The following is a 27,399-nucleotide window of genomic DNA, read 5'->3' as shown; positions in this document are numbered from 1 at the left end:
GAAGTAGTGAAAGGGATTGGGAGCATGCAGGCGGGGAAGGCCCCGGGACCAGACGGATTCCCAGTTGAATTCTATAGGAAATATATGGACTTGCTGGCCCCGCTACTGATGAGAACCTTTAATGAGGCGAGGGAAAGGGGGCAGCTGCCCCTGACTATGTCAGAGGCAACGATATCGCTCCTCCTAAAGAAGGAAAAAGACCCGCTACAATGCGGGTCCTATAGGCCTATTTCCCTCCTGAATGTGGACGCTAAGATTCTGGCCAACGAGGATAGAGGATTGTGTCCCGGGGGTGGTCCATGAGGACCAAACTGGGTTTGTGAAGGGGAGACAGCTGAATACAAATATACGGAGGCTGCTAGGTGTAATGATGATGCCCCCACCAGAGGGGGAAGCGGAGATAGTGGTGGCGATGGATGTCGAGAAAGCATTTGATAGAGTGGAGTGGGATTATCTGTGGGAGGTGTTGAGGAGATTTGGCTTCGGGGACGGGTATATCAGGTGGGTACAGTTGCTGTATAGGGCCCCGATGGCGAGTCTGGTCACGAATGGACGGGGGTCTGACTATTTTCGGCTCCATAGAGGGACGAGGCAGGGATGTCCTCTGTCCCCGTTATTGTTTGCACTGGCGATTGAGCCCCTGGCCATGGCACTGAGGGGTTCCAGGAAGTGGAGGGGAGTACTTAGGGGGGAAGAAGAACACCGGGTATCTCTGTATGCGGATGATTTGTTGCTATATGTGGCGGACCCGGAAGAGGGGATGCCAGAGATAATGCGGATACTTGGGGAGTTTGGGGATTTTTCAGGGTATAAAGTGTACATGGGGAAAAGTGAGCTATTTGTGGTGCATCCGGGGGAGCAGAGCAGAGAGATAGAGGATTTACCCGTTGAGGAAGGTAACAAGGGACTTCCGGTACCTGGGGATCCAGATAGCCAAGAATTGGGGTACATTACATAGGCTTAATTTAACACGGTTGGTGGAACAGATGGAGGAGGATTTCAAGAGATGGGACATGGTGTCCCTGTCATTGGCAGGTAGGGTGCAGGCGGTTAAAATGGTGGTTCTCCCGAGATTCCTTTTTGTGTTCCAGTGCCTCCTGGTGGTGATCACGAAGGCTTTTTTCAAAAGAATTGAGAAGAGCATTATGAGTTTTGTGTGGGCTGGGAAGACCCCGAGAGTGAGGCGGGGATTCTTGCAGCGTAGTAGGGACAGGGGGGGGCTGGCACTACCGAGCCTCAGCGAGTACTACTGGGCCGCCAATGTTTCAATGGTGTGTAAGTGGATGGGAGAAGGGGAGGGAGCGGCGTGGAAGAGATTGGAGAGGGCGTCCTGCAGGGGGACTAGCCTGCAAGTAATGGTGACGGCGCCGTTGCCGTTCTCACCAAAGAAATACACCACAAGCCCGGTGGTGGTGGCTACATTGAAAATTTGGGGGCAGTGGAGACGGCATAGGGGAGGGACGGGAGCTTCGGTGCAGTCCCCGATAAGAAAAAATCATAGGTTCGTTCCGGGGAGAATGGATGGGGGATTTGGAGCATGGCAAAGAGCTGGGGTAGTACAACTAAGAGATCTATTTGTAGATGGGACGTTTGCGAGTCTGGGAGCGCTGACGGAGAAATATGGGTTGCCCCAAGGGAATGCATTTCGGTATCTGCAATTGAGGGCTTTTGCGAGGCAACAGGTGAGGGAATTCCCGCAGCTCCCGACGCAGGAAGTGCAGGATAGAGTGATCTCAGAGACATGGGTGGGGGACGGTAAGGTGGCGGACATATACAGGGAGATGAGGGACGAGGGGGAGATCATGGTAGATGAGCTGAAAGGGAAATGGGAAGAAGAACTGGGGGAGGAGATTGAGGAGGGGCTGTGGGCTGATGCCCTACGTAGGGTAAACTCATCGTCCTCGTGTGCCAGGCTAAGCCTGATACAATTTAAGCTGCTACACAGGGCGCATATGACTGGAGCACGGCTTAGTAAATTTTTTGGGGTAGAGGATAGGTGTGCGAGATGCTCGAGAGGCCCAGCAAATCACACCCACATGTTCTGGTCATGCCCGGCACTACAGGGGTTCTGGGTGGGGGTGGCAAGGGTGCTTTCGAAGGTGGTGGGGGTCCGGGTCGAACCAAGCTGGGGGTTGGCTATATTTGGGGTTGCTGAAGAGCTGGGAGTGCAGGAGGCGAGAGAGGCTGACGTGTTGGCCTTTGCGTCCCTCGTAGCCCGGCGCAGGATATTGTTAATGTGGAAGGAAGCCAAACCCCCGTGGGTGGAGACCTGGATAAACGATATGGCAGGGTTCATAAGGTTGGAACGGATTAAGTTCGTGTTAAGGGGTTCGGCTCAGGGGTTCACCAGGCGGTGGCAACCGTTCGTCGACTACCTCACAGAAAGATAGAGGGAATGGAAAAGAAATAGACAACAGCAGCAACCCAGGGGGGGGGGGGGGGGGGGGGGGGGGGGGGGGGGGGGAAATCGGACGGACTCTCAGGGATGTTATTGTATATGTATAGGTATTTGTTATAGGTAATTGTATATTGGGTTGTTGGATTGTATTTTTGGAGAGTATTTATTTTGGACAAGGCAGTTGCCATGTAGTTTTGTTTTTGTTTATATATTATTTATTTATTTGTTTAAAACTGGCCACGGTTATTTATATTGCTTTATTGTTGTGTAAAAGAAACACTACGTATTGTTATGTTTGGCCAAAAAGCTTGAATAAAATATATTTTTAAAAAAAGAATGACAGATTAATTTACTGGAAACCCGTGATGCTGAACCCATACCTAGAGCAGGCCCATGATTTAAACAACATCATGGGCGAAATTCTCCCCCAACGGTGCGATGTCCGCTGACTGGCGCCCAAAACGGCGCCAATCAGACGGGCATCGCGCCGCCCCAAAGGTGCGGAATGCTCTGCATCTTTGGGGGCCGAGCCCCGACATTGAGGGGCTAGGCCGGCGCCGGAGGGATTTCCGCCCTGCCAGCTGGCGGAAACGGCGTTTGTTGCCCCGCCAGCCGGCGCAGAAATGACATCCCCGGGCGGCGCATGCGCGGGAGTGTCAGCGGCCGCTGACAGTTTCCCGCGCATGCGCAGTGGGGAGAGTCTCTTCCGCCTCCGCCATGGTGGAGGCCGTTGCGGAGGCGGAAGGGAAAGAGTGCCCCCACGGCACAGGCCCGCCCACGGATCAGTGGGCCCTGATCGCGGGCCAGGCCACCGTGGGGGCATCCCCCAGGGTCAGATCGCCCCGCGCCCCCCCCCAGGACCCCGGAGCCCGCCCGCGCCGTCTTGTCCCGCCGGTAAATACCTACTTTAATTTACGCCGGCGGGACAGGCAATTTCTCGGCGGGACTTCGGCCCATCCGGGCCGGAGAATTGAGCGGGGGGGGCCCGCCAACCGGCGCGGCCCGATTCCCGCCCCCGCCGAATATCCGGTACCGGAGACTTCGGTAACCGGCGGGGCGGGATTCACGGCGGCCAACGGCCATTCTCCGACCCGCTGGGGGGTCGGAGAATGACGCCCCATATTCCCCATTAGAGACTCCTGTAGTGCATAAAATAAAAATGTCCATTACCAGTACACCTGTAGAGTGACCAGTACAGTGGATGTTGTGTATCTGGACTTTAAAAAGGCTTTTGACAGGGTCCCACCCAAGAGATTAATGAGGAAAATTAAAGCTCATGGTATTGGGGGTAATGTATTGACGTGGATAAAGGACTGGTTGGCAGACAGGAAGCAGAGAGTGGGAATAAATGGGTCCTTTTCAGAGTGGCAGGCAGTGACTCGTAGGGTACGGCAGGGTTCAGTGCTGGGGCCCCAGCTGTTCACAATATATATTAATGATTTGGACAAAGGATTTTCATGCAATATTTCCAAATTTGCAGACGACATTAAGCTGTGTGGCAATGTGTGCTGTGAGGAGGATGCAGAGGCTACAGGGTGACTTAGATAGGTTGGCTGAGTGGGCAAATACTCGGCAAATGAAATATAATGTGGGTAACTGTGAGGTTATCCACTTTGGTGGCAAAAACGGGACGGCAGATTATTATCTGAATGGTGGCAGCTTAGGAAAAGGGGAAGTGCAACGAGACCTGGGTGTCATGGTGGAACAGTCGCTGAAGGTTGGCGTTCAGGTACAGCAGGCTGTGAGGAAAGCTAATGGCATGCTGGCCTTCATAGCGAGAGGATTTGAGTGTAAGAGTAGGGATGTCTTGCTGCAGTTATACAGGGCTTTGGTGAGGCCACACCTTAAATATTGTGTGCAATTTTGGTCTTCTAGTTTGAGGAACGACATTCTTGCTATTGAGGGTGTTCTGCAAAGTTTCACCAGACTAATTGCCCAGATGGCTGGACTGACGTATGAAGAAAGACTGGATCGACTGAGCTTGTACTCACTGGAGGTTAGAAAAATGAGAGGGGATCTCATAGAAACATATAAAATCCTGGTGGGACTGGACAGGCTAGATGCGGGAAGAACGTTCCCAATGTTGGGGACGTCCAGACTAGGGGTCCAGACTAAGAATAAGGGATAAGCTACTCAAGACGGAAATGAGGAAGAACTTCTTCTCTTAGAGAGTTACGAACTTGTGAAATTCTCTACCACAGAAAGCTGTTGGGGCCAGTTCATTGTGTATATTCAAGAGGGAGCTGGATGTTGCCCTTGCGGCTAAAGGGATCAAGGGGTATGGAGAGAAAGCAGGGGCGGGATACTGAATTTGCATGATCAACCATGATCATATTGATTGGTGGTGCAGACTCGAAGAGCCGAATAGCCTACTCCTGCACCTATTTTCTATGTTTCTGTGTTTCATTGCTAAAACCTGCAACTCTGGCCAAAGTTTGAATCAAAGTTGGAAGGGTGAGGGAGCATATATACCATGGCAATCCAATAATATGCAGATCTTATAGGTACTGGTTTCATACACCAAAATCTAATTAGAAACGCTCACTACAACAGGCAGGCAATCTGACATTTTGTTGGGTTTTTGTTTACAGTATTGGTCTGCTTCTCCTTTTTGTTATCTAACATATTGCTGTCTAGTGCAACCTGTTTGTGGTTTGGCTAGGCGTCGACTATGATCGCACAATGTTTCACGATGGGCTGCCTTCCCGAATAAAGGAACTGTGGAGCAGTTAATATATCCTTAAAATGTAAATTGTCATTAAATCCTAAAAACCGGTAGAAGTGGACAATCTTTCAGTGGAGTACCATTCAATATTGGCTGAGGTTATTCAAGAAGGCCCTGCCTTCTCAACTTTGCACCTCACATGATGTGTGGTAAAGTTCAGGGTAAATCAATCACCGCCAGTCAACTCTCCCCCTCAAAGGGGAAAGCAGCCCATGGTCACCTGGTACTATGGCAAGTATATACTGTAAAGTATACTCAATCCATGAAAAGAAACAAGGCATGCAGGTTTTTATCAACATAATTGCAGCATGGTGGTGCAGTGGTTAGCACGGTGGCACTGCTGCCTCACAACGCCAGCGACCCAGGTCTGATTCTGGAACTTTGGTGTCTATGTGGAGTTTGTACTTTCTCCCTGTGTCTGCCTGGGTTTCCTCCGGGTGCACTGTTTCCTCCCACAGTCCAAAGATGTGCAGGTTTGGTGGGGTTAAAGGGATAGGGATGGGGAGTGGGCCAAGGTAGTTTGCCCTTTCAGAGGGTTCTTGCAGGCGTAATGGGCTGAATGGCTCCATCTGCACTGTAGGAATTCTAAATAAAATGTATTAAATTTCAGGCATTTCTGATCGAATGTCTGCACCTTATAATGTTGTAATCTGCCACAAGTAGTGCAATTCTTTTATCATGGTGCAACATCCTGCAATTCGCAACCATTGTGTGTAACATTCCCTCTGAGTCTCTTCATTCACCTGCACTTTAACTGTAATCTGTCACATGTTTTAAAGTGCCAGTCTCTCTCTCTCAGCCTACGGAAGAGTGAAATGTGTCCACCTGATTACTGTAATACACTGATCTATTTTCTTTACCAGCACTGTTTAGAATCAGTGTTTAGAATCAGTGAAGTATCACTGAATGCATCATGTACTGACTGCACAAACAGTTGTTATGGCAACCAGTCAGGCTTACAGACTCACAATATGTTTTGCTCTGAACACTGGCATTCACTCGTAGTATTAATTTTAAAAATTACAACAGCTTACAGCTGAGTGAATGCCAACTTCGCTGTTGCAGTGAGCACCTGGAAAATTATTTAACTCTTGGGTGAAGTGAGAGAAGTGGAACACCGATGTGGTGATATACATCACTGTAAGTACACAAAGGGTTAATGTACATACACTACACCTAGCTAGACACTTGAGGGAACACCAGAGACATAACACACAGACAGTCAACCAATAGGTCAGTAAGATAGGACACGACCAATGGGCATTCACGATACACACAGAGGTGACACTACCACAGGAGGGCATTACAGCAACCCATATAAAAGGACACATCACACATGCTCAGTCTCTTTCCAGTGGAGACACTCAGTGAGTACAGACACAGGGTTGATTCAACATCACACCCACCACGTGGATTGTAGCAGACTGGTTAGTCAGTCTGAGTAGCTATATCAGGTTTAACAGTAGAGTTGAATCCAAGTAGGAGAATTGTTGATAGTTTAATAAACGTGTGAAAGCTATCTCCAAGTCTGACCCTTCCTTTGTCAGAGTGCACATCAAGGAAGCAGCTTATGCTATGACAAGAGCATAACAAAACATGGTTCCAGGAGTGAACTGTTAAATCCATATAGTTGCAACTCAGCGAACAGTGACAACCAGCAACAACAGCCAGGCAAGATGTTCGGGATTCTGGTTCCACAACCGCTCAGGTACCAAGGCAATCTCAGTGAAAACAGGCGTTGGTTCAGGCAGAGATTCGAGATCTACCTGATAGCGTCCGACCTAGATGGCGTGGCGGATGCAGAGAAAATAAAGCTTCTACTTACCATCGTGGGTCCAGAAGCAGCTGAAATCTTCCAGACCTTCAAATACTCAAAGGGGCAAAACAAGAGCGATTCCAGGCAGTCCTGGACAAATTCCAAGAATTCTGCGAGGAACATACAAGAAGAAAAGGTAAAAGAGGCGCCAAAACTCACCGCAAGGTAGGCTTGCAGCAAGGAACGGCAGATTTGAGTTGCAGCCATCTTGGAAAAGGTGCTGCACATGTGCAGTAGCGCAAAGAGCGCAAAGAACGGGAAGGTCCGTTTGCGCATGTGCAAGAAGCCGCGCATGCGCAATTGCGAAAAAGGCCCCAAATAAAGGAACAGTGATCTGCGCATGTGCAATTGCTTCCTACGCATTACGTCACACGCTTCATTATGTCAGAGGCCCCGGACCACGCCCACTTAAAGGGGAAATGTCCCAAAACACACAAAAAAAATTTAAAGCCTCAAAACCAGATTGTTTCACCTGGAACGACAGCACAATGCAAGATATTAGACCAGTAGCTGAAAGTAACCTCCGCAGAACACTGCAACAAGCAGTTAGCACCATCCGAAGAGATGATACAGTCCTTGAAGACTATGACTCAGACCTTGAATCCTTCTTTGGACATCACGAGCCCAATGCCAGCTCCGACACAAAACGTGATGATATGGTCATGGAAGACAACGACTCAGACAAAGCTTTCACCTGGGGAGGCTACCCCAGTACCAAATCCAAACCGCAACTAGATGTGTTGCACATTGACGACTCCAATGATGAGTTCTTCGGATTCGGGATCTTCAGCCCAGCATATACGATATCCCGACTCCTGAGTGCAGGATGATGCTGCGGCCTGACACCAAGAGACAGAGAGCGGCCTGCTGCCACACAGAGAGTGGTCCACGCACCACAAAGGGTCCCAGCCTCCACACAGAAAGTGATGAAAGACTCCATAGCGAGCTCGTGGACAGACTCCACGATAGAAGCAACGCAAGACTCCACAGCGCAGTCCTTGCATGAACAAGAAGTGACTCGAGTGACACAAGCCTCCACAGCGAGCTCGTGGACAGCCTCCACGATAGAAGCATTGCAAGACTCCAAAGCGCAGTCCTTGCATGAACAAGACCATGAGGGTCTCGCAACCTCCTCTGAGCAACCAGCAGCAGACAATGCAAGTCTGCCATGCTCAAGTGAACAACAGAAAGACTATGACAGTCTACCACACTCCAGTGAACAAGAAGAAGACTCTGACAGTCTACCACGCTCAAGTGTACAGCAAGCAGACTATGACAGTCCACCCAGATTATTTGAGCCACCAGAAGAAGACTCTGACAGTCTACCCAGCTCAAGTGAACGACAAGAAGACACTGAGGCTCTATCCACTGTATGTGAGACAAGTGACAACGACATCCCACTTCCCATACAAGATGTGCAACGTGAAAGACCTCAGCTCGAATGTACGGAGGCACTCGACAATCACAGTGAGACTACTGGTGATTCCGGTGACACCGCGTTACTTCAGACCTCATTCGCTCGAGCCTCTCCACAAGCAAATGAATTCCTGAACGTTTTGACTCCAGACGTGGAGCATCACGAAACTTCAGAAGATTCAAGTGCACCTAAAATGACTCTGGACATGGGGCATCAAGAAACCTCAGCTGACTCAAGTGAACCTGCAATGACTCCGGACGGGGAGCATCAAGAAACCAAAGCTGATCCAGGTGACCCAGAAAGGGCCCCAGTCGGGAAGTATCGACAAACCAAAACTAACTCAGGTGAAACAGACCAGACTCCAGAGGGGGAGCATCGACAAGCCAAAGCTGTTTCAAGTAAGCCGGACATGACTCCAGACAGGGAGCGCCGCAAACTCAGTGACGGCATGCTCAAGGAGACAGCAGATGCCACAAAGCACGCTAACACGAGTAACTGTGTGAAGAACTCGTATTATCCACAGAGTGTGGTCCTTGAGCGCAGCAATCACGGCAACAAAACCAACAACATCAAAGACAATAGCAAGAAGTGTACCAAAGGCAACAACGTCGGCAACAAGCACGACAAACACAACGCCAATGGAACTACGACTGGTACGACATGGTACAACTCTGCAAATGAGGGACACTGTTACTGCTCAGCTCAGTACAATGACATGCCATGGCAGGACGATGCATCTTACCAATTCACGTTTGCTGCACTACCAACAGGCAACCTGGCTTTCAGAACAGATGCCATCAAGAATTACCACCACAGGCATCGAAAGAAAAAAAGCGTCCAAATCCGACAACAAAGTGATTTGACCACTTCTTGGTTCCTTCAGCACAGGGACACTGATGGTGTTTACAATGCAATGCCACCATCAACATCACCAACTCACCAACCAAACAAGAAAGCCACTCGCCCATAATAATTAATGCACTTTGGACTCATGCGTATGATTTGGACTTATTGTTTAATGATCACTGTTATCATAACTTGTACAGAGTATCACTCATCTACCTAGTTTGTTCAATTTTCTTTAACCCTGTACAGAAAATATGTAACACGAAAAAAGGGGGGGTTGTGGTGATATACCTCACTGTAAGTACACAAAGGGTTAATGCACATACACTACACCTAGCTAGACACTAGAGGGAACACCAGAGACATGACACACAGACAATCGGTCAGTAAGATAGGACACGACCAATGGGCATTCACGATACACACACACACACACACACACACACACACACACACACACACACACACACACACACAGAGGTGACACTACCACAGGACGGCATTACACCAACCCATATAAAAGGACACATCACATGCTCAGGCTCTTTCCGGTGGAGACACAGGGTTGATTCAACATCACACCCACCATGTGGATTGTAGCAGACTGGTTAGTCAGTCTGAGTAGCTATATCAGGATTAACAGTAGAGTTGAATCCAAGTAGGAGACTTGTTGATAGTTTAATAAACGTGTTAAAGCTATCTCCAAGTCTGACTGTTCCTTTGTCAGAGTGCACATCAAGGGAGCAGCTTATGCTACGACAAGAGCATAACAAAACAACCAACACTTTAAAACATGCTGCAAATTAACCATTTGTGTTGCAATTGCTCTATAATGTGCATCTTATCGAATTCATTATACAGGAGGCCAAACATTTCACTGGACAGAAAGCAATAAAGTTCAATGGTCAGATTAATGCCAAGCCACGACTGATGACCAAATCAGCATAGTTATGTGCTATGGACCAGAGTAGCTGGTCATCCTTTGGGTTAAGGGTGGCATCCGGCTGAGTAAGATAATGACGTTAGTGTGGTAGATCAAATAAAATAGTGCAGTGTTCCACTCAAACACAAAATATTTGCCATTAATTAAATTGAATTCCAGTCAACTCATTTCTAAATAGAAGTTTGAATGTCTAGTCTTTCTTACTTTTCTTGAAGCCCAGGTGAGGTATTCTGGCAATGGGAGTGTTGCGATCACACATGAAGTTATGCAAAGCCTTCAGGAAATGTTGTTCTGCGGAAAGAAGGTCATTTGAATTGGCTGGCTGATTCGCTTGTGCACTTCCAGCTGCCATACTTTCTGATTCAACTTTGTTCTGGAAGGAAAGAAATTTTACATTGAAATTCAAGAAGTAAAAAGACAGAACCATCTTGTGACAAGAATGCCATGGTAACAGATGAGGGCTTTACACTGGCGTATGTCACCATCTGACAGAGACTTGCCTAAAAGCAGGGCAACCCACTTAGCAAAAAAAGGCCATTTAGGTGTGGAGGGAATAGACAATCTACATTATGGCAGGTGAAGAGGTCCATGCAAACCTACCACGTAACTCTATAGATCTTATTACTGCAATTTGTTAACTTTATTTCGTTTATCTAGCTGGCTTCTGTTAAGAGAATAAAAAAGAAACACCAATTCTGCACAGGCTCAGTTAGGGTTTGACAATGTATGACAAATTACATATAATAACACTACATATAATGCTGTAATTGGAGTCGACCGCAATATTTGTAAAAGTCAATCAACATGTAGGAGCTGAAGGAATGTTCAAAACAAGATCTTAACTGCTTATAGAGCCACTGTACAGCCAGTCATGTCAACACATGAATTAGAGCCAATATTAGGGAGACCATTATTTTCTGCTAAGTTCAAAATGGAAATCTACATGGCGCCATCCCAGCAGATCTCAACTTTGGGCACATGGAGGTACCTGTGAATGGTTTTAAGGATTGCAGGAGGCATTGTAGTTAATCTTTTCCTTCCCAACTAAAATCTTTTGCCCAAACTGAATTAAAATGGAAAAAAGGTAACTAGCGCAGCACGCAATTCCAACTTACAAAGAAGTGGGACCATTGCAAAACAAAGATCACCAACAGTGGAGTGGGAGAATGCCCTGATCTTAGCCAACAGGTAAGGGGGGATGCCGGGATTCTCAACAGTACAAAAGGGAAATAAATAAATGCAAGTATAACCAAATCAGATTTGTTCGCTTACAAACAGCTGGTTGTCAAACCAGTCCAACAAAGTCTTGGAACAAAGACAAATCACTTTTACAGACAATAAACATTTATTTTCCTACAAAGACAATTGAAAAACAGGAAATGTAAACTGTTGAATTCAACTTTTTATTTTCCCAACCAATCAACGTTCAATATTTTGTCACTTATCCACCTGCACAATGCAAGATTTAATATCTGAGGCATAGTTGGAGCACCAACGTGACTATGGCCGGAATTTTCCAGCACCCCCCCCCCCCCCCCCCCCCCCCGACCGGTCATGGATTTTCCCACAGCTGGACCAGTGGGCCACATGAAGGGCTGAAATATTCCAGCCTATGTGACTGCGGGAGGCGCCATTGTCTCATCCAGTCCTGCTCCAACATTCACATTAACTGCAGGGGTTGCAAGAGCACTCACTTCAGTAATACGGTGAATTTTTTGAAGGCCACTATGTTGCTCTACTTCTCTTGCTTTCTCAAATCTCGGATACAGTCTCTTCCTCAACTTAACTCAAGTTTCCAGCTAGCTTATGGCCCCTCCCTTTTTGTTTAAAATTTGTGAATGGGATGTGGGCATTCCTGTCAAGACCAGCATTTATTGCCCACCTCTAACTACTGTCCTCAAGGGAGTGGAAGTGAACTGCCTTATTGAATCACTGCAGACCGTGTGGTGTAAGCACAGCCACAGTGTTGTTAGGTGGGGAGTTCCTAGATTTTGTCCCAGTGATAATAAAGAAATGTGGACACATTTCAAGTCAGGATGATGCGCGACTTGAAGGGGAAAGTGCAGAAGGTGGCATTTCCATATGCCAAATGGTCTTTCATGCACTAGGTCACATGCTTGGAAGGGGCTGTCAAAGAGGACTTAGTGAAAAAACTACCGCAATGCATCTTGTAGATGGTACAACCCTGTCACAGTGCTCTGATGGTCAAGGGAGTGAATATTTAAAGGTGGTGGATGGGGTGCCAATCATCAGGCTGATGTCCCCTGGATAGTGTCAAGCTTCTTGAGTGGTGCCTTGAGAATCATAATGCCAACAAGTGGAGAGTATTCCATCACACTCTTGGGTCTGTTGCTTATAGATGGCGGGCAGGTTTTGGGGAGTCGGGTGGTGGGTTGCTTTCTGCAGAAAATCCAGCCACTGACCTGCTCTGCTAGTCACAGGTAAATAAGAGTAAGACAAATCCACAGAGGAGAAATTTACCCTTGATTAGGCAAGGCAATCTCTAATAATCCACAAAAACGCTTCCAGTTCTGAAGAAGTCATATTTGTCTCAAAATGTTTAACACTGGGTGGAAGTTTCTGTGCAACCCTCCGCACGTTTGTCAGTGGCGGAGACAGCCCGCCATTGGCTTGTGGTGGGATCTTCTGGTTCTGCCACTGTCAACAGGGTTTCTTTGAATGCATCCTTCGCCGCCAGGAAACCCGTGGCGGGGTGTCCATTGGAGTGCCCGAAGATCATGCTGACATGAAAGGCTGGAAACCTGCTGAAAACTTCCAGCACTTTCTGTTTCTATTGCAAATTTCCAGCATCCACAGTATTTCACTTTTACTCTATTTTACTACACTGGTTGTAAAATACTGTACTTACTTCTGGGCAACAATGTAGTCAGACAGTGAGTGTGTGAAGATTCACCACTTGCATCCCGCGCTGATCTTTCCAAGTTATCCACAGTAATGGAAGATATAAATGGCAGCATCATCACCAAACTTTCATACTGTATAGTATGCTTCTGACAACCTCAGTTCATGGCTAACAGCTATGGACTTCACCTACATGCCATTAAACCCTAAATGCTCTCTTTGGCATAATTTAAACTTGGAAAGACAAAGTTGAGAAATGCACACCTGTGTATTTTTCATAATTCAGGTAGATATGACATGAAAATGTCATGCACTCGGTATAATGCCTTATGTAAAATAGTAACGTATTCAGTGATCATTGGTCTGCTCAGCGCTGGCACAAGAACTTCAAACAATGTAACCTTCCCATCAAGACTACTAACGTGCACCTCCAAAATACTGCCTTGAAGCATCCATGAACAATCAGGTGCCCCATTTGAAAAGGGGCACTGCCTACTGTAACAAAAAACTCTACAATTAATTGAACAATTCAAATTAAAATGACGTTCCTGGGATTGATGATGCACTCCAGCAGGCCAGGCCCAGGAGCAATCCAGCAAAGAGGTTTCCCGATCAGCCCATTCTCCTCTGTACCTCAAAAATATCATTCATCTCTGCCTTCGCCCCATCTTACTGCTGATGAAATGCTCTCTCGCCTTTTTCACATCAATTTTCAATTTTTCCAGTCCAGCTTGCTGGTTTTCCAAGCTTTGTGCCTCATTGATAAACTATCCAGTCACCCCTGGCCACTATGGCTCCCTATTCTCTGATTTGCCATAGCTGGTCAATAGCAGCCTCCCTCCCCGTCATCAGTTATGATGTTTTCAGCCACATTGCTTATAAACTCCGGGATTCCCGTTCCAAAAATCTAATCTGCTATTTCTCTCTAATACCTGTCTCTTCTACAGCATCTTTGGCCACTACATCTCTCCGCCTCCTATTCCTACTCAAGTCCAACAGGTTTACAGTAATGGGGAGTACTGTCACGAGATGAACCGGTAGTTTCTAAACTAGTTCTTGGAAAGGAGTTTGACATTGGATTTTCTGACGGAGAAGTGACCTGGGCAACCAAGGAAGGCAAATGGAAGCTAACAGGGAGCTTGGCTTTTGGCCTGTTGTGCTGCAGAAGAACGGACACAGAACACAGAGTACCCAGGGGAAGTAAGCTGAGCTCTCTACCCACTGATAATAACGGTATCCTGAGACCTTGGGTGAAGTGTTGCAATGTCAGTGATGGAGTCTTTCAAAGGTGATATTAAACCTATGTCGTCTCAGATGGCCGCAAAGAGTCCCATAACAGGTTTCAAAGAAGAGCAGCTGAATTCTCCCTGATGTTGCGGTCAATAATTATCTCTCAGTTAACATAGAACATAGTGTGTAGAAAGAGGCCATTCGGCCCATCGAGTCTGCACCAACCCACTTAAGCCCTCACTTCCATCCTATCCCCGTAACCTAATAACCCCTCCTAACCTTTTTGGGCACGAAGGGCAATTTATCATGGCCAATCCACCTAACCTGCACGTCTTTGGACTGTGGGAGGAAACCGGAGCACCCGGCGGAAACCCACGCAGACACCAGGAGAACGTGTAGATTCTGTACAGACAGTGACCCAGCGGGGAATTGAACCTGGGACCCTGGCGCTGTAAAGCCACAGTGCTATCCACTTGTGCTACCGTGCCGTTAATACAGCAAATTACTGACCATCATATTGTTGTGTGTGGGCTTTGCTGTGCATGAATTGGCTGCTGCATTTCCTGCATTCCAACAGTGACTATACTTCAATTGGCGTAAAGTACTTTGAGACATCCTGAAGTTGTAAAAGGCAACTGTGCAAATTAAGGTATTTCTTTCTTTATGTGATTGGTTTCTGTCCTTATCAAGGCGCCCAGCCATCCCCATTGTGTGGCCTTTTTTAAATATGGCAATCCAATGTAAAAAATAAAAGACATGAAATCAGACAGGATTAAAAAAGATTGTTCAACTAAGATGGCCAGGCGCTGACTGAACAGTTTCGTCACAAACAAATAGTGAAACTTCCATTACCAGAGATTGCCAGCTTGTGGTCTCAAAATCTCAGTGAGCAAATGAGACAAAATATCACTAAACCAAGCCTCAGCGGACGGAGGGCAAGTTCTCCAAAGCCCATTCTACAAATGACCGCACATTTACAAACCTTTTCTTCCTTGACATCCGACTGGCTGGGCCGCCGGTTCTCCTGCGATGGGCTCTCGTCGTTCTTTCTGCTCGTCAATTTCTTCTTTTTTCGAAATTGTCCTTTGAAATGAGTTGCTGCACGGAAGAACAAGGCGAGAAAAATGTATCAGTGGCAAGTAGATGGTGTATCGTTAGATCATTGCCTGAGGGGAAGCATACTTTTTTTTTGTTTCCCCAAATATGGACTTGTGCTTGGCTCCAGCTAAATATATTCAACAACAGTTGAAATTTGCATACTGTTCCCTTGGTGCTGTTTTTCTCTCCCTTCTGTGGTTTTCTTCTGGTATGCAGAGTAGTTTCAATAAATGAATACCATACCCGTAAAAATACAGTTTAAGCAATCGCCCTCAGGCAATTTACATGGCATTTCTGGGATATAGAATCATAAGCAGCAAATAATGTAAACAGTGCCAACAAGCTGAGCGATCCCCATACACATTACCAATCAAGAGCCAGGCCACATGTCGACATTAAAGTTATAAGCAACCGTTCCCACCTTGCCACCCACCCACAACAATAAACACCATGAAAGTGATGAAGAACGGGAAACTAAAGCCTTGGTGTTGAGATTACTTACTGTGGTTACAACACTGAAATGTAAAAACGAGTACATGCAATGGTTGGCCCTTATCTACACTCCAGTCAATATCAGCCTGTCCACACATGCACTCTGTCAATGACTCAACCTCAACTGGCTTTGTTACACAAGGCTGAATGACTGACTGCAAGACATAAGGGTCTGCTTGTGCAACAAAACTAATTCAATTCAAATGACAAATCCAACAGGACAGTCGCAAATCCTCACTCACACAAAACCTGTGTCTCTTCATTTAAATATGCTAAAAGGCGGAGGAGAAAAAGTAAAAACAAATTGCACAATGATAGCAATAAATCTGCATCAATGTCATTAAACAAATCAAACAGTTTAGTTCTGTACTTCCAAACACCGTCACAAATACTATTCCACTTCCGTACAACTACCTAACTACTCATCATTCCAATACCATTAAAAGCTAGCTCGTGAGTCATATCACTTCCACATTAATGTAATTATAAAAGTGTCATATTCTTTCATGTGAACTGGGATTTGTAATTAGTCTCACATCGCTCCCTGTCTATTTGTAATAATATGGTTTAATAATTACAAAATTAGATAGAAGCGTTACAGTATTTTACACCCTTTCCAGTTTGATTTGTAATCATAATAATTTTACAAAAACCGTTGGTTTATTAGGAAATATATTATTTTAACTATTCCTTCACGTAAGTTTTTTTTGCATGCTTCTTTGCAGATTTGTTGCAAGAGTTTTATGTTGTCCCTTTGACATTTGGAATCGTAAGCAGGTATTTCACATTCCTTCATGTATAACTAACAACTATGATACTCACAATTTTACATTTTATCAGCCAACACTGATCTTCCAGAGTCCACTCTGTGGCAGATCAACAGTACAAATTCCATTTAGTCCCCTGGAGTATTGCTGCTGCTGCAGCAAGCAATGTTGTGCCAGTACGGTTAAATAAAAGCGGCTCCCGATAGTTCCCTGTTCCTTGATCTGCTCTTTATTATCTCAAACAAATTAGCCCTACCTTAGACATGCTCACTAATATCCTCCCAAGTTACATATTAAAGCAGCCAATTGAAATCACCGCTGACAGATTGAACAAGTCAATTACAGAGCACATTGAATCAGTAGCTTCCTGCATACCTAACCAATGAGAACAATTGACTTTTTATTGCATCTTGTCCAAATATGTTCAACTATTCAAATTTGCATAAACCCATCCAGCAGCTTTACATTGTGCCTTACAGCGTGGTGTCATCTTTCCCATTATGTGACCTTCAGAAAAGAAAAGGTGCTTTCAGAAATATTTAACTGAACTTTGGAACCTCCCCCAGTTACCCATTTTAAATCTCGTATTGGCTCTTATAGGGGATCCAGACTGCAGTCCTGGCATTGTTAGCATCATGCTCAAACCAGGTTAGATAACCATACTCAGTGCCAATTCATATCAGTTTAGTTCTTACCTAAATAAATCATTATAATATCAAAAGGAGTTGAGGGTGACAAGAACACTTTTATATTCTCAGTGTTCTAAACATTCAAGAGGCCAATCCGACCTTTGGGCCCCAACCACCCAGTTATTCATTTTAAACATACTATCTGTGAATAAATCTCCGACAATACTTTCAAGAAAATGATCATTTTGAATAAGTCATATTGCACTCGAAGTGTTTACTCTGTTTCTCTCTGGGGTTGCACAGTGGCAAGGTCTGCGTGGACTTTCTCCGGGTGCTCTGGTTTCTTCCCGCAATCCAAAGATGTGCAGGTTAGGTGGATTGGCCATGCAAAATTGCCCCCCATGTGTCCAAAAGATTAGGTGGGGTTATGGGGTTACAGGGATAGGGTGGGGGAATGGGCCCAGGTAGGGTGCTCGTTTGAAGGGTCGATTCAGACCCGATGGGCCGAATGGCCTCCTTCTGCACTGTAGAGATTCTAAGATTCTCTTTCCACAAATGCTGCCAGACCAGTTGAGTTTTTAAATCAGCATTTTCTGTTTTTACGTCAGATTTCCAGCATCCGCGTTATTTTGCATTCATTCAAGAAAATTATGATTATATCCATAAAAACAAAATAATTTAATTGAGTTCTACTGGCCACTATGTTCATGGATTCCACAAAGACACTATACTCAGGGGAGATCTATCCTTCTGCACTGGCTGATTCACCTTAATGAGAATGACTGACCAAAATGCCCCAGGAGGTAACTGGCGCATAAATGTTGAGACGCTGTGAGTACAGTGGTTTTGTTTGTACTGATTATAAATGAAATTCTTAATCATATTTTAATCCAACAGTGAAAAGTTGGGTTTCTGCCCTGTTTCTGTTGCACTGCCATGACATTCCAGTGGACAGGTCTGTTATAGGGGCATCACGGAAAGAAAGTCATTGAAAGGTCGGTTCCATTCCTCTCTATTGAAAGCCACATAGCACAATTACAGAGCATGAGTTGTGGCCTGCATAGCAATCTGGAAATGATGGAAATTTGAAATAACGCTATGGTCTTCATCCAGGTCTTTCTCGTCTCCAAAACATCAGATGCTCTTCAATTTAAGCATGAGCCTCTCAACGGACCCTAGAACCAAGGGGGATCCCAAGCATGGATTTTTGTTAATTTGCCACTCGATCAGACTTTCCTATATATTGGTATTGGTTGAACTCAGACATTTCAGTTCTAATGCAATGCACTGAAGAAATAGTCTTCAATAATGTTCTACAAAAGGTAGTTCCTGCCAAGGTCCTGGTATTTTGAGCCTTTTTGCCATATGTTCTCAGGAGATTTTAGGTTCTAACCCAGTGGATTGGTGTGGAGTTTGAATAAAACTGTTGAGGAATATCAAAATCCTCATCGAAGGCGGCTCTGGGAAAGAAAACCTTGGTGGGAGCCCGACAAGGAATCTGGGGAGAAAAGATGGCGGAGGCAGCTGTATCCATCACGCTAGAAATATTAGCTGGGGTGATGGCCCAGGAGTTGGAGAAGTTTGGCAGGCAGATGGATGGCCAATTCAAACGACAAGGGAAGGAGCGTCGTTCAAAGCCACCATCGAGGTGGTGTTGGGCCCGATAGGGAGCATGGGCAAGACCAGCAAAGCTGGAAAGCAGCATGGGTAGTCGCTCAAGGGCCTGGAGGAGGCCTTGTGAAATGAAATGAAAATCGCTTATTGTCACAAGTAGGCTTCAAATGAAGTTACTGTGAAAAGCCCCTAGTCGCCACATTCCGGGCCTGTTCGGGGAGGCTGGTATGGGAACCAGCTTGCATCGTTGGAAACCGAGATGCTCTCATGTCAGTCAGGAATAAGGGCCTGAAGGCCAAAGTGGAGGGTTTGGAGAACAGGTTGAGGCGCATGAACCGGAGTGGTGGGTTTTCCGGAAAAGGGGGAGGGCACGAGGCCAACCAAGTATTTCTCGGAAGTTTTCTCTCGGTTAGTGGGTGGGGGTGAAGTATTTGCCACGCCAGAATTGGACAGGGTCTCTCGGGCCTTGCAGTAGAAGTCGAGCCCGAATGAGCCACCGCGGGCGGCGATCGTGAGTGCGTCGTGGGTGGGCCAAGAAGAGCCAGAACATTGATTGGGATGGGCACATGGTGTGCATTATGGTAGCACAGTGGTTAGCGCTGTTGCTTCACAGCTCCAGGGTCCAAGGTTTGATTCCCGGCTTGGATCACTGTCTGTGTGGATTCTGCATGTTCTCCCCGGGTCTGCGCAGGTTTCCTCCGACAAGTCCCGAAAGACGTGCTTGTTAGGTGATTTGGACATTCTGAATTATCCCTCTTTGTACCCGAACAGGTGCCGGAATGTGGTGACTAGGGGCTTTTCACTGTAACTTCACTGCAGTGTTAATGTAAGCCTACTTGTGACAATAATGATTATTATTATTAGGACATTGGGACTATTTCTATTTTTATTTCAGTGTCTCCCGGTGTTTCTGCCCAAGTCACTTTTTCAAGCGGCTTATTTCCTGTTTTATTTGGGTGGGTAAGGCCCTGAAGATTCGGAGAGGAGTGCTTCAGAAGAAGACACAGGCAGGGGGCTTAGTGTTGCTAAAGTTGCTGTATTATTATTGGTCAGCTAACGCAGAGGAGGTGCTGGGATGGTGCGGTGTTCCACGGGCTCTCTGGGTTCAGATGGAGTCGGAGTCATGTAGGGGGACAAGTTTGGGGCACTGGTAAAGGTGCTACTTCCGTTGATGCCAGCAAAATACCCAGCAAATTCAATGGTGGCGGCCACATTAAAAATACGGAGGCAACTCCTCCCAGCATTTTAAGCTGGGGCAGCTCCAAGGCTGGCTCCCATTTGAGCGAACCACCATTAAAGTGCTTTCAACAAGAAGTCCCTGGTGTGGTGATGTGCATCAATGTAAATACATGTAGGCTAGCTAGACACTAGAGGGAGCACCAGAGACATCACACACACACACTCAACCAATAGATCAGTTAGATAGGACACGACCAATGGACAATCACGATATACACAGAGGTGACACGCCCACAAGAGGGCATTACACCAACCCATATATAAAGGACACCACACACATGATCTGCCTCTTTCCAGTGGAGACAGTCAGTGAGTAGAGATACAGGGTTGATTCAATATCACTCCCACCACGTGGATTGCAGCAGCTGGTTAGTCAGTCTGGGTAGCTATAGTAGGATTAGCAGTAGTGTCAAAGCAGAGTAATAGAAGTGTAAATAGTTTAATAAACATGTTGAAGTTATCTCCACGTCTGAACCTTCCTTTGTCAAGTACATCACAAGGAAGCCGCTTAGGTTCCACCTAGAACATAACAAATCATGGTACCAGGCGTGAACTGTTTCAATCCATATAGCCATACCTCAGCGTACAGTGACAACCAGCAACAATACCCAGGCAAGATGGTCGAGATCCGGGTTCCGCGGCGGCTCCAGTGCCACGGCGATCTCCACGAAAACTGGCGGGCATTCCGGCAAATGTTTGAAACCTTCCTGGTAGCAGCCGAACTAGAAGACGTGGCCGAAGCTGAAAAGACAGAGCTTCTCCTCACCATCGCCGGTGCCAGAGCAGAAGAAACCTTAAAAATTTCAAGTTCTCCAAAGGGCAAAACAGGAGCGACTTCCAGGCAGTCCTGGACAAATTTGGCAAATACTGTGAGGAAAACACACTCCAACCAGCAAGAAAAGGTAAGAGAAGCGGCAGTACTCACCACGAGGCCGAGATCCTGGAGCAGAGAACAATTGTGATCGGTGGCCATCTTTCTAAAGGGACTGCACTTGCACAGTTGCGTGAGAAGTGCACAGAACGGGACGGCCGCGCATGCGCAATCACGAAAACGGCCATCGGTACAGGAACAGCGATTCCGCTTCCTACGTATGATGTCACATGCGTCATGACGTCAGAGGCCCCGGACCACGCCCATTTAAAGGGAAAACGTCCCAAATCAAAGAAAGGATTTGAGGATCTTCAGCCCAGTAGATATGACATCCCGACTTGTGAGTGCAGGATTAGTCTGTGGCCTGACACCAAGAGACAGAGAGCGGTACAAGCCCAAAGAGAGCGGCCTTCTACCACACAGAGCGTGGTCCACGCACCGCTCAGGGTTCCCGACTCTACGAAAGAAGACACGCAAGACTCCAGAGCGCAGTCCTTGCATGAATAAGAAGTGACTCCAGTGTCACAAGCCTCCACAGCGAGCTCATGGACAGAATCCACAATTGCAGAAACGCAAGACTCCAGAGCGCAGTCCTTGCACGAACAAGAAGTGACTCCAGTGTCACAAGCCTCCACAGCGAGCTTGGGGACAGACTCCACGATAGAAGAAATGCAAGACTCCAGAGTGCAGTCCTTGCACACACAAGACGTGACTCCAGTGTGTACAGAGGCACTCGACGATCACTGTGAGACCACTGGTAACTCCGGTGACACCATGATACTTCCACCCTCATTCGCTCGAACCTCTCCACAAGTCAATGCATTCCTGCATGTTCCGACTCCAGACGTGCAGCTTCACCAAGAAATCTCAGCTGACTCCAGTGAACCTGCTAAGACTCCGGACGGGGAGCATCAACAAACCAACACTGACTCAGTTAAAACAAACCAGACTCCAGATGGGGAGCAACCAAACGTCGACTCCGATTCACGTAAGCCGGACTTTACTCCAGACAGGGGGTGCCGCAACCTCAGTGATGGCATGCTCAGGGTGACAGCAGATGCCACAATGACAGGAGATGGATCACTTAACAATTACACTGGGTCAGTAATAACAAGCAGCAGCTACAGTCCAAGAGGAATACACCAATATTCACCACAGCTATATCCACACATTATTTCCACACCAGCAGTGCAGCCAATGACAGCTCATGCTGGACAAACCCAGTATTCAGGCATGCAGCAGCCAGCAGTCTATGCAGCACATTCTCAAACAGGCCAGAACTACGGATTGCCCACTAATGGAATCAAGACCGAAGGAGGACGACCGCAAGCGCAATCTTCACTACAGACCGGATGCCTTAGTTACAGCCCAGGATTTGCTGCACCCCAGTCTGGTCAGACGGCATATTCCTATCAGATGCAAGGTCCTAGTTTCACACCATCACCAGGTATTTATGCGAGCAGCAATTCTGTTTCCAATTCGATATGCTTCAATGCTTCTCAGCAGGATCACCCTTGCTGCACAGCACATGGCCAGAACCCGTATGTACAGTCTTATCCAACTTCAACATATGGCACATCCATGACCTTGAATGATACTGTTGATGGTACCTCTTCAACGTCAGCACCTTATCAGCTACAAGATGCCATCCGACAGCTATATAAAGGACACCACACACATGATCTGCCTCTTTCCAGTGGAGACAATCAGTGAGTACAGACACAGGGTTGATTCAATATCACTCCCACCACGTGGATTGCAGCAGCTGGTTAGTCAGTCTGGGTAGTTATAGTAGGATTAGCAGTAGTGTCGAATCCGAGTAATAGAAGTGTAAATAGCTTAATAAAAGTATTGAAGTTATCTCCACGTCTGAACCTTCCTTTGTCAAGTGCACCACAAGGAAGCTGCTTATGTTACACCTAGAACCTAGAACATAACAAATCACCTGGGTACTATATACATTAACACCTATATATTGTTCCTCCTGCAGATAATTTTTAAGGCTACTCAAGTGTTTCTGCCCGCAGCACAAGTGGACTGAACGCTTAACCCCATTTCAGTGAATATCTATATGCACAAATTTCAGCTCAGCAAATGAGAACAAATTCCAAAACCCTTTTATCTTGGCCCATTGTTTGCAGTCCTGTTACATGAATCAGCAGATCTCTGATAAGTGGAAAGAAACTGAAAATCCAAATCAATTTGTCTAATTCTGCTCATGGCTAATGACACCCAGTTTCGCTCAGGCTGTACAGTCCATATTCCAGTCTCCTTCCATGCAATTCATGCTACTCCAGGCCAGCTAAAACACGTCAAAAATTTCACCAAGAAATTTTGGGGCAGCACGGTGGCACAGTGGGTTAGCCCTGCAACCTCAGAGCGCCGAAGCCCCAGGTTCGATCCCGGCTCTGGGTGACTGTCCGTGTGGAGTTTGCACATTCTCCCCGTGTTTGCGTGGGTTTCTCCCCCACAACCCAAAGATGTGCAGGGTAGGTGAATTGGCCACGCTAAATTGCCCCTTAATTGGAAAAAATGAATTGGGTACTCTAAATTTAAAAAAAAAGAAATTTCACCAAGAACACTTCCCAATTACAAAATACGACTAGCTGTCTTAATTCAACACTTATGACTTCTGGTGGCGGCTATGAAGGAATAAGTCGCACATTCGGTGGCTCCCGCTCGGGTCGGACTTTTGGACCTTTTTCCCTGATTTTTAACCAGACTGGATTTGAAAAATCGATGGCAAAGGCAATTGTGTACTGAATTCCCACATCGGTGCATGGAGAGGCGGACTAGAAGTGCTCGCAAAGGCAGAAACAGACGGACAAAGAAGGCTTGGGATGAAGCTGCAGGGGGAGAAAGCATGGCGGTTGACCGGACCTCTGGCTTGTCAACCCAGCGGTCAACGGAGCAGCTCTTGCAATTTATCCAGGAGGGCTTCGCCAAGCAGAAGCGGGACTGCTTGGACCAGAATAAAGAGTCAATTGCACGGCTGGAACTTAGATTGGATGCTCAAGATCGGCGATCCAGAAAGTAGAGAAGGCGCTGGCTGAGCAGGAGGAACATCAATCTGTGGTGGAGCTGGAGGTGGGGAAGCTGAGATCCCAGCAGAAAAGGCTCACCGGCAGAATTTGAGAATCGTTGGGCTCCTGGAGGAGTCTGAAGGTGCGGACGCTGGGGCATACATAGCGGACATGTTCGAGAAGCTGCTGGGGGATAGAACATAGAACATAGAAAATACAGCACAGAACAGGCCCTTCGGCCCACGATGTTGTGCCGAACCTTTGTCCTAGATTAATCATAGATTATCATTGAATTTACAGTGCAGAAGGAGGCCATTCGGCCCTTTGAGTCTGCACCGGCTCTTGGAAAGAGCACCCTACCCAAACTCAACACCTTCACCCAACACCAAGGTCAATTTGGACATTAAGGGCAATTTATCATTGGCCAATTCACCTAACCTGCACATCTTTGGATTGTGGGAGGAAACCGGAGCACCCGGAGGAAACCCACGCAGACACGGGGAGGACGTGCAGACTCCGCACAGTCAGTGACCCAAGCCGGAATCGAACCTGGGACCCTGGAGCTGTGAAGCAATTGTGCTATCCACAATGCTACCGTGCTGCCCTTGAGAAAAAATAAATCTACACTATATCATTTAACCGTAATCCATGTACCTATCCAATAGCTGCTTGAAGGTCCCTAATGTTTCCGACTCAACTACTTCCACAGGCAGTGCATTCCATGCCCCCACTACTCTCTGGGTAAAGAACCTACCTCTGATATCCCTCCTATATCTTCCACCTTTCACCTTAAATTTATGTCCCCTTGTAATGGTTTGTTCCACCCGGGGAAAAAGTCTCTGACTGTCTACTCTATCTATTCCCCTGATCATCTTATAAACCTCTATCAAGTCGCCCCTCATCCTTCTCCGTTCTAATGAGAAAAGGCCTAGCACCCTCAACCTTTCCTCGTAAGACCTACTCTCCATTCCAGGCAACATCCTGGTAAATCTTCTTTGCACCTTTTCCAAAGCTTCCACATCCTTCCTAAAATGAGGCGACCAGAACTGTACACAGTACTCCAAATGTGGCCTTACCAAAGTTTTGTACAGCTGCATCATCACCTCACGGCTCTTAAATTCAATCCCTCTGTTAATGAACGCGAGCACACCATAGGCCTTCTTCACAGCTCTATCCACTTGAGTGGCAACTTTCAAAGATGTATGAACATAGACCCCAAGATCTCTCTGCTCCTCCACATTGCCAAGAACTCTACCGTTAACCCTGTATTCCGCATTCATATTTGTCCTTCCAAAATGGACAACCTCACACTTTTCAGGGTTAAACTCCATCTGCCACTTCTCAGCCCAGCTCTGCATCCTATCTATGTCTCTTTGCAGTCGACAACAGCCCTCCTTACTATCCACAACTCCACCAATCTTCGTATCATCTGCAAATTTACTGACCCACCCTTCAACTCCCTCATCCAAGTCATTAATGAAAATCACAAACAGCAGAGGACCCAGAACTGATCCCTGCGGTACGCCACTGGTAACTGGGATCCAGGCTGAATATTTGCCATCCACCACCACTCTCTGACTTCTATCGGTTAGCCAGTTCGTTATCCAACTGGCCAAATTTCCCACTATCCCATGCCTCCTTACTTTCTGCATAAGCCTACCATGGGGAACTTTATCAAATGCCTTACTAAAATCCATGTACACTACATCCACTGCTTTACCTTCATCCACATGCTTGGTCACCTCCTCAAAGAATTCAATAAGATTTGTAAGGCAAGACCTACCCCTCACAAATCCGTGCTGACTATCCCTAATCAAGCAGTGTCTTTCCAGATGCTCAGAAATCCTATCCTTCAGTACCCTTTCCATTACTTTGCCTATCACCGAAGTAAGACTAACTGGCCTGTAATTCCCAGGGTTATCCCTAGTCCCTTTTTTGAACAGGGGCACGACATTCGCCACTCTCCAATCCCCTGGTACCACCCCTGTTGACAGTGAGGACGAAAAGATCATTGCCAACGGCTCTGCAATTTCATCTCTTGCTTCCCATAGAATCCTTGGATATATCCCGTCAGGCCCGGGGGACTTGTCTATCCTCAAGTTTTTCAAAATGCCCAACACATCTTCCTTCCTAACAAGTATTTCCTCGAGCTTACCAATCTGTTTCACACTGTCCTCTCCAACAATATCGCCCCTCTCATTTGTAAATACAGAAGAAAAGTACTCGTTCAAGACCTCTCCTATCTCTTCAGACTCAATACACAATCTCCCGCTACTGTCCTTGATCGGACCTACCCTCGCTCTAGTCATTCTCATATTTCTCACATAGGGATGGCGCATTCTCCCGACCCTTGGAGGTGGACAGGGCTCACAAAGCACTCGCGAGGAAGCTGCGAATGGGAGACCCCCCACCTCCCCCCCGAGGGCAATGGTGGTGAGATTCCACAGGTATTTGGATAAGGAGCGTATTTTATAGTGGGCCAAGCAGACACGGAGCTGTAAATGGGAGAACAGCATCCTGCGGATCTATCACGACCTGAGTGCGGACGTGGCCAGGAGAAGAGCGGGGTTTAATCTGATCAGGTCGACCCTTTTTTTAAAAAACAATTTTATTGAGGTATTGTTTGGCATTGTAAACAGTTACAGATAACAGAACATCAATATAAAACCAATACTTAAATCAAACCATACTGCACATGCCCGCTCCTCTCCCCTAGACACTACCCGCCTATTTATCCCTCGTACTCTACTCTAATCCCCGCTCCTCCCCCCCCCCCCCCCCCCCCCCCGCCGACGTTCACTCTCCCGCGAAGAAGTCGATGAATGGTTGCCACCTTCGGGCGAACCCCAATACAGAGCCCCTCAAGGCGAACTTAATTTTTTCCATACCCAGAAAACTTGACATGTCCGAAAGCCATAGTTTGGTCTTCGGGGGTTTTGAGTCCCTCCATGGCAGCAGCATTCACCGCTGGGCTATTAGGGAAGCAAAGGCCAGAACATTGGCCTCTTTCTCCCCCTGGACTCCCGGGTCTTCCGAAACCCCGAAAATTGCCACCCCTGGACTCATCACCACCCTTGTTTTCAGCACCCGGGACATGACCCCCGCAAATCCCTCCCAGTACCCCCTAAGCTTAGGACATGCCCCAAACATGTGAACATGGTTCGCTGGTCCTCCCGCGTATCGAGCGCATTTGTCCTCTACCCCAAAGAATTTGCTCATCCGAGCTACCGTCATGTGGGCCCGGTGAACGACCTTAAACTGAATCAGCTGAGCCTGGCACATGTTGCGGTTGAGTTTACCCTACTCAGAGCCTCCGCCCACAGCCCGTCCTCCATCTCCCCGCCAAACTCCTCCTCCCATTTGAGTTTCAGTTCCTCCGCCTGGGACTCTTCACCCTTCATGAGCACCTTGTAGATATCCGAGACTCTA

At 47.0% G+C, this 27,399-nt stretch overlaps 1 protein-coding gene across 1 annotated transcript in view; it reads right to left on the bottom strand.

Moving 5' to 3' along the window:
• The window catches only part of LOC140426815 (uncharacterized), a 171,251-nt gene that overhangs the window by 44,329 nt on the left and 99,523 nt on the right, over positions 1 to 27,399 (bottom strand). Inside the window, exons 6-7 of the mRNA XM_072512024.1 lie at positions 15,220 to 15,335; positions 10,350 to 10,518 (exon numbers count right to left, since the gene is read on the bottom strand). Of these exons, the coding sequence (XP_072368125.1) occupies positions 10,350 to 10,518; positions 15,220 to 15,335 (285 nt within the window). The remainder of the gene's footprint in view (positions 1 to 10,349; positions 10,519 to 15,219; positions 15,336 to 27,399) is intronic.

The sequence above is a fragment of the Scyliorhinus torazame genome, chromosome 7 (genome assembly GCF_047496885.1).
Source record: "Scyliorhinus torazame isolate Kashiwa2021f chromosome 7, sScyTor2.1, whole genome shotgun sequence".
Taxonomy (NCBI): Eukaryota; Metazoa; Chordata; class Chondrichthyes; order Carcharhiniformes; family Scyliorhinidae; genus Scyliorhinus; species Scyliorhinus torazame.
This window is presented reverse-complemented; position numbering and strand designations above follow the sequence as displayed.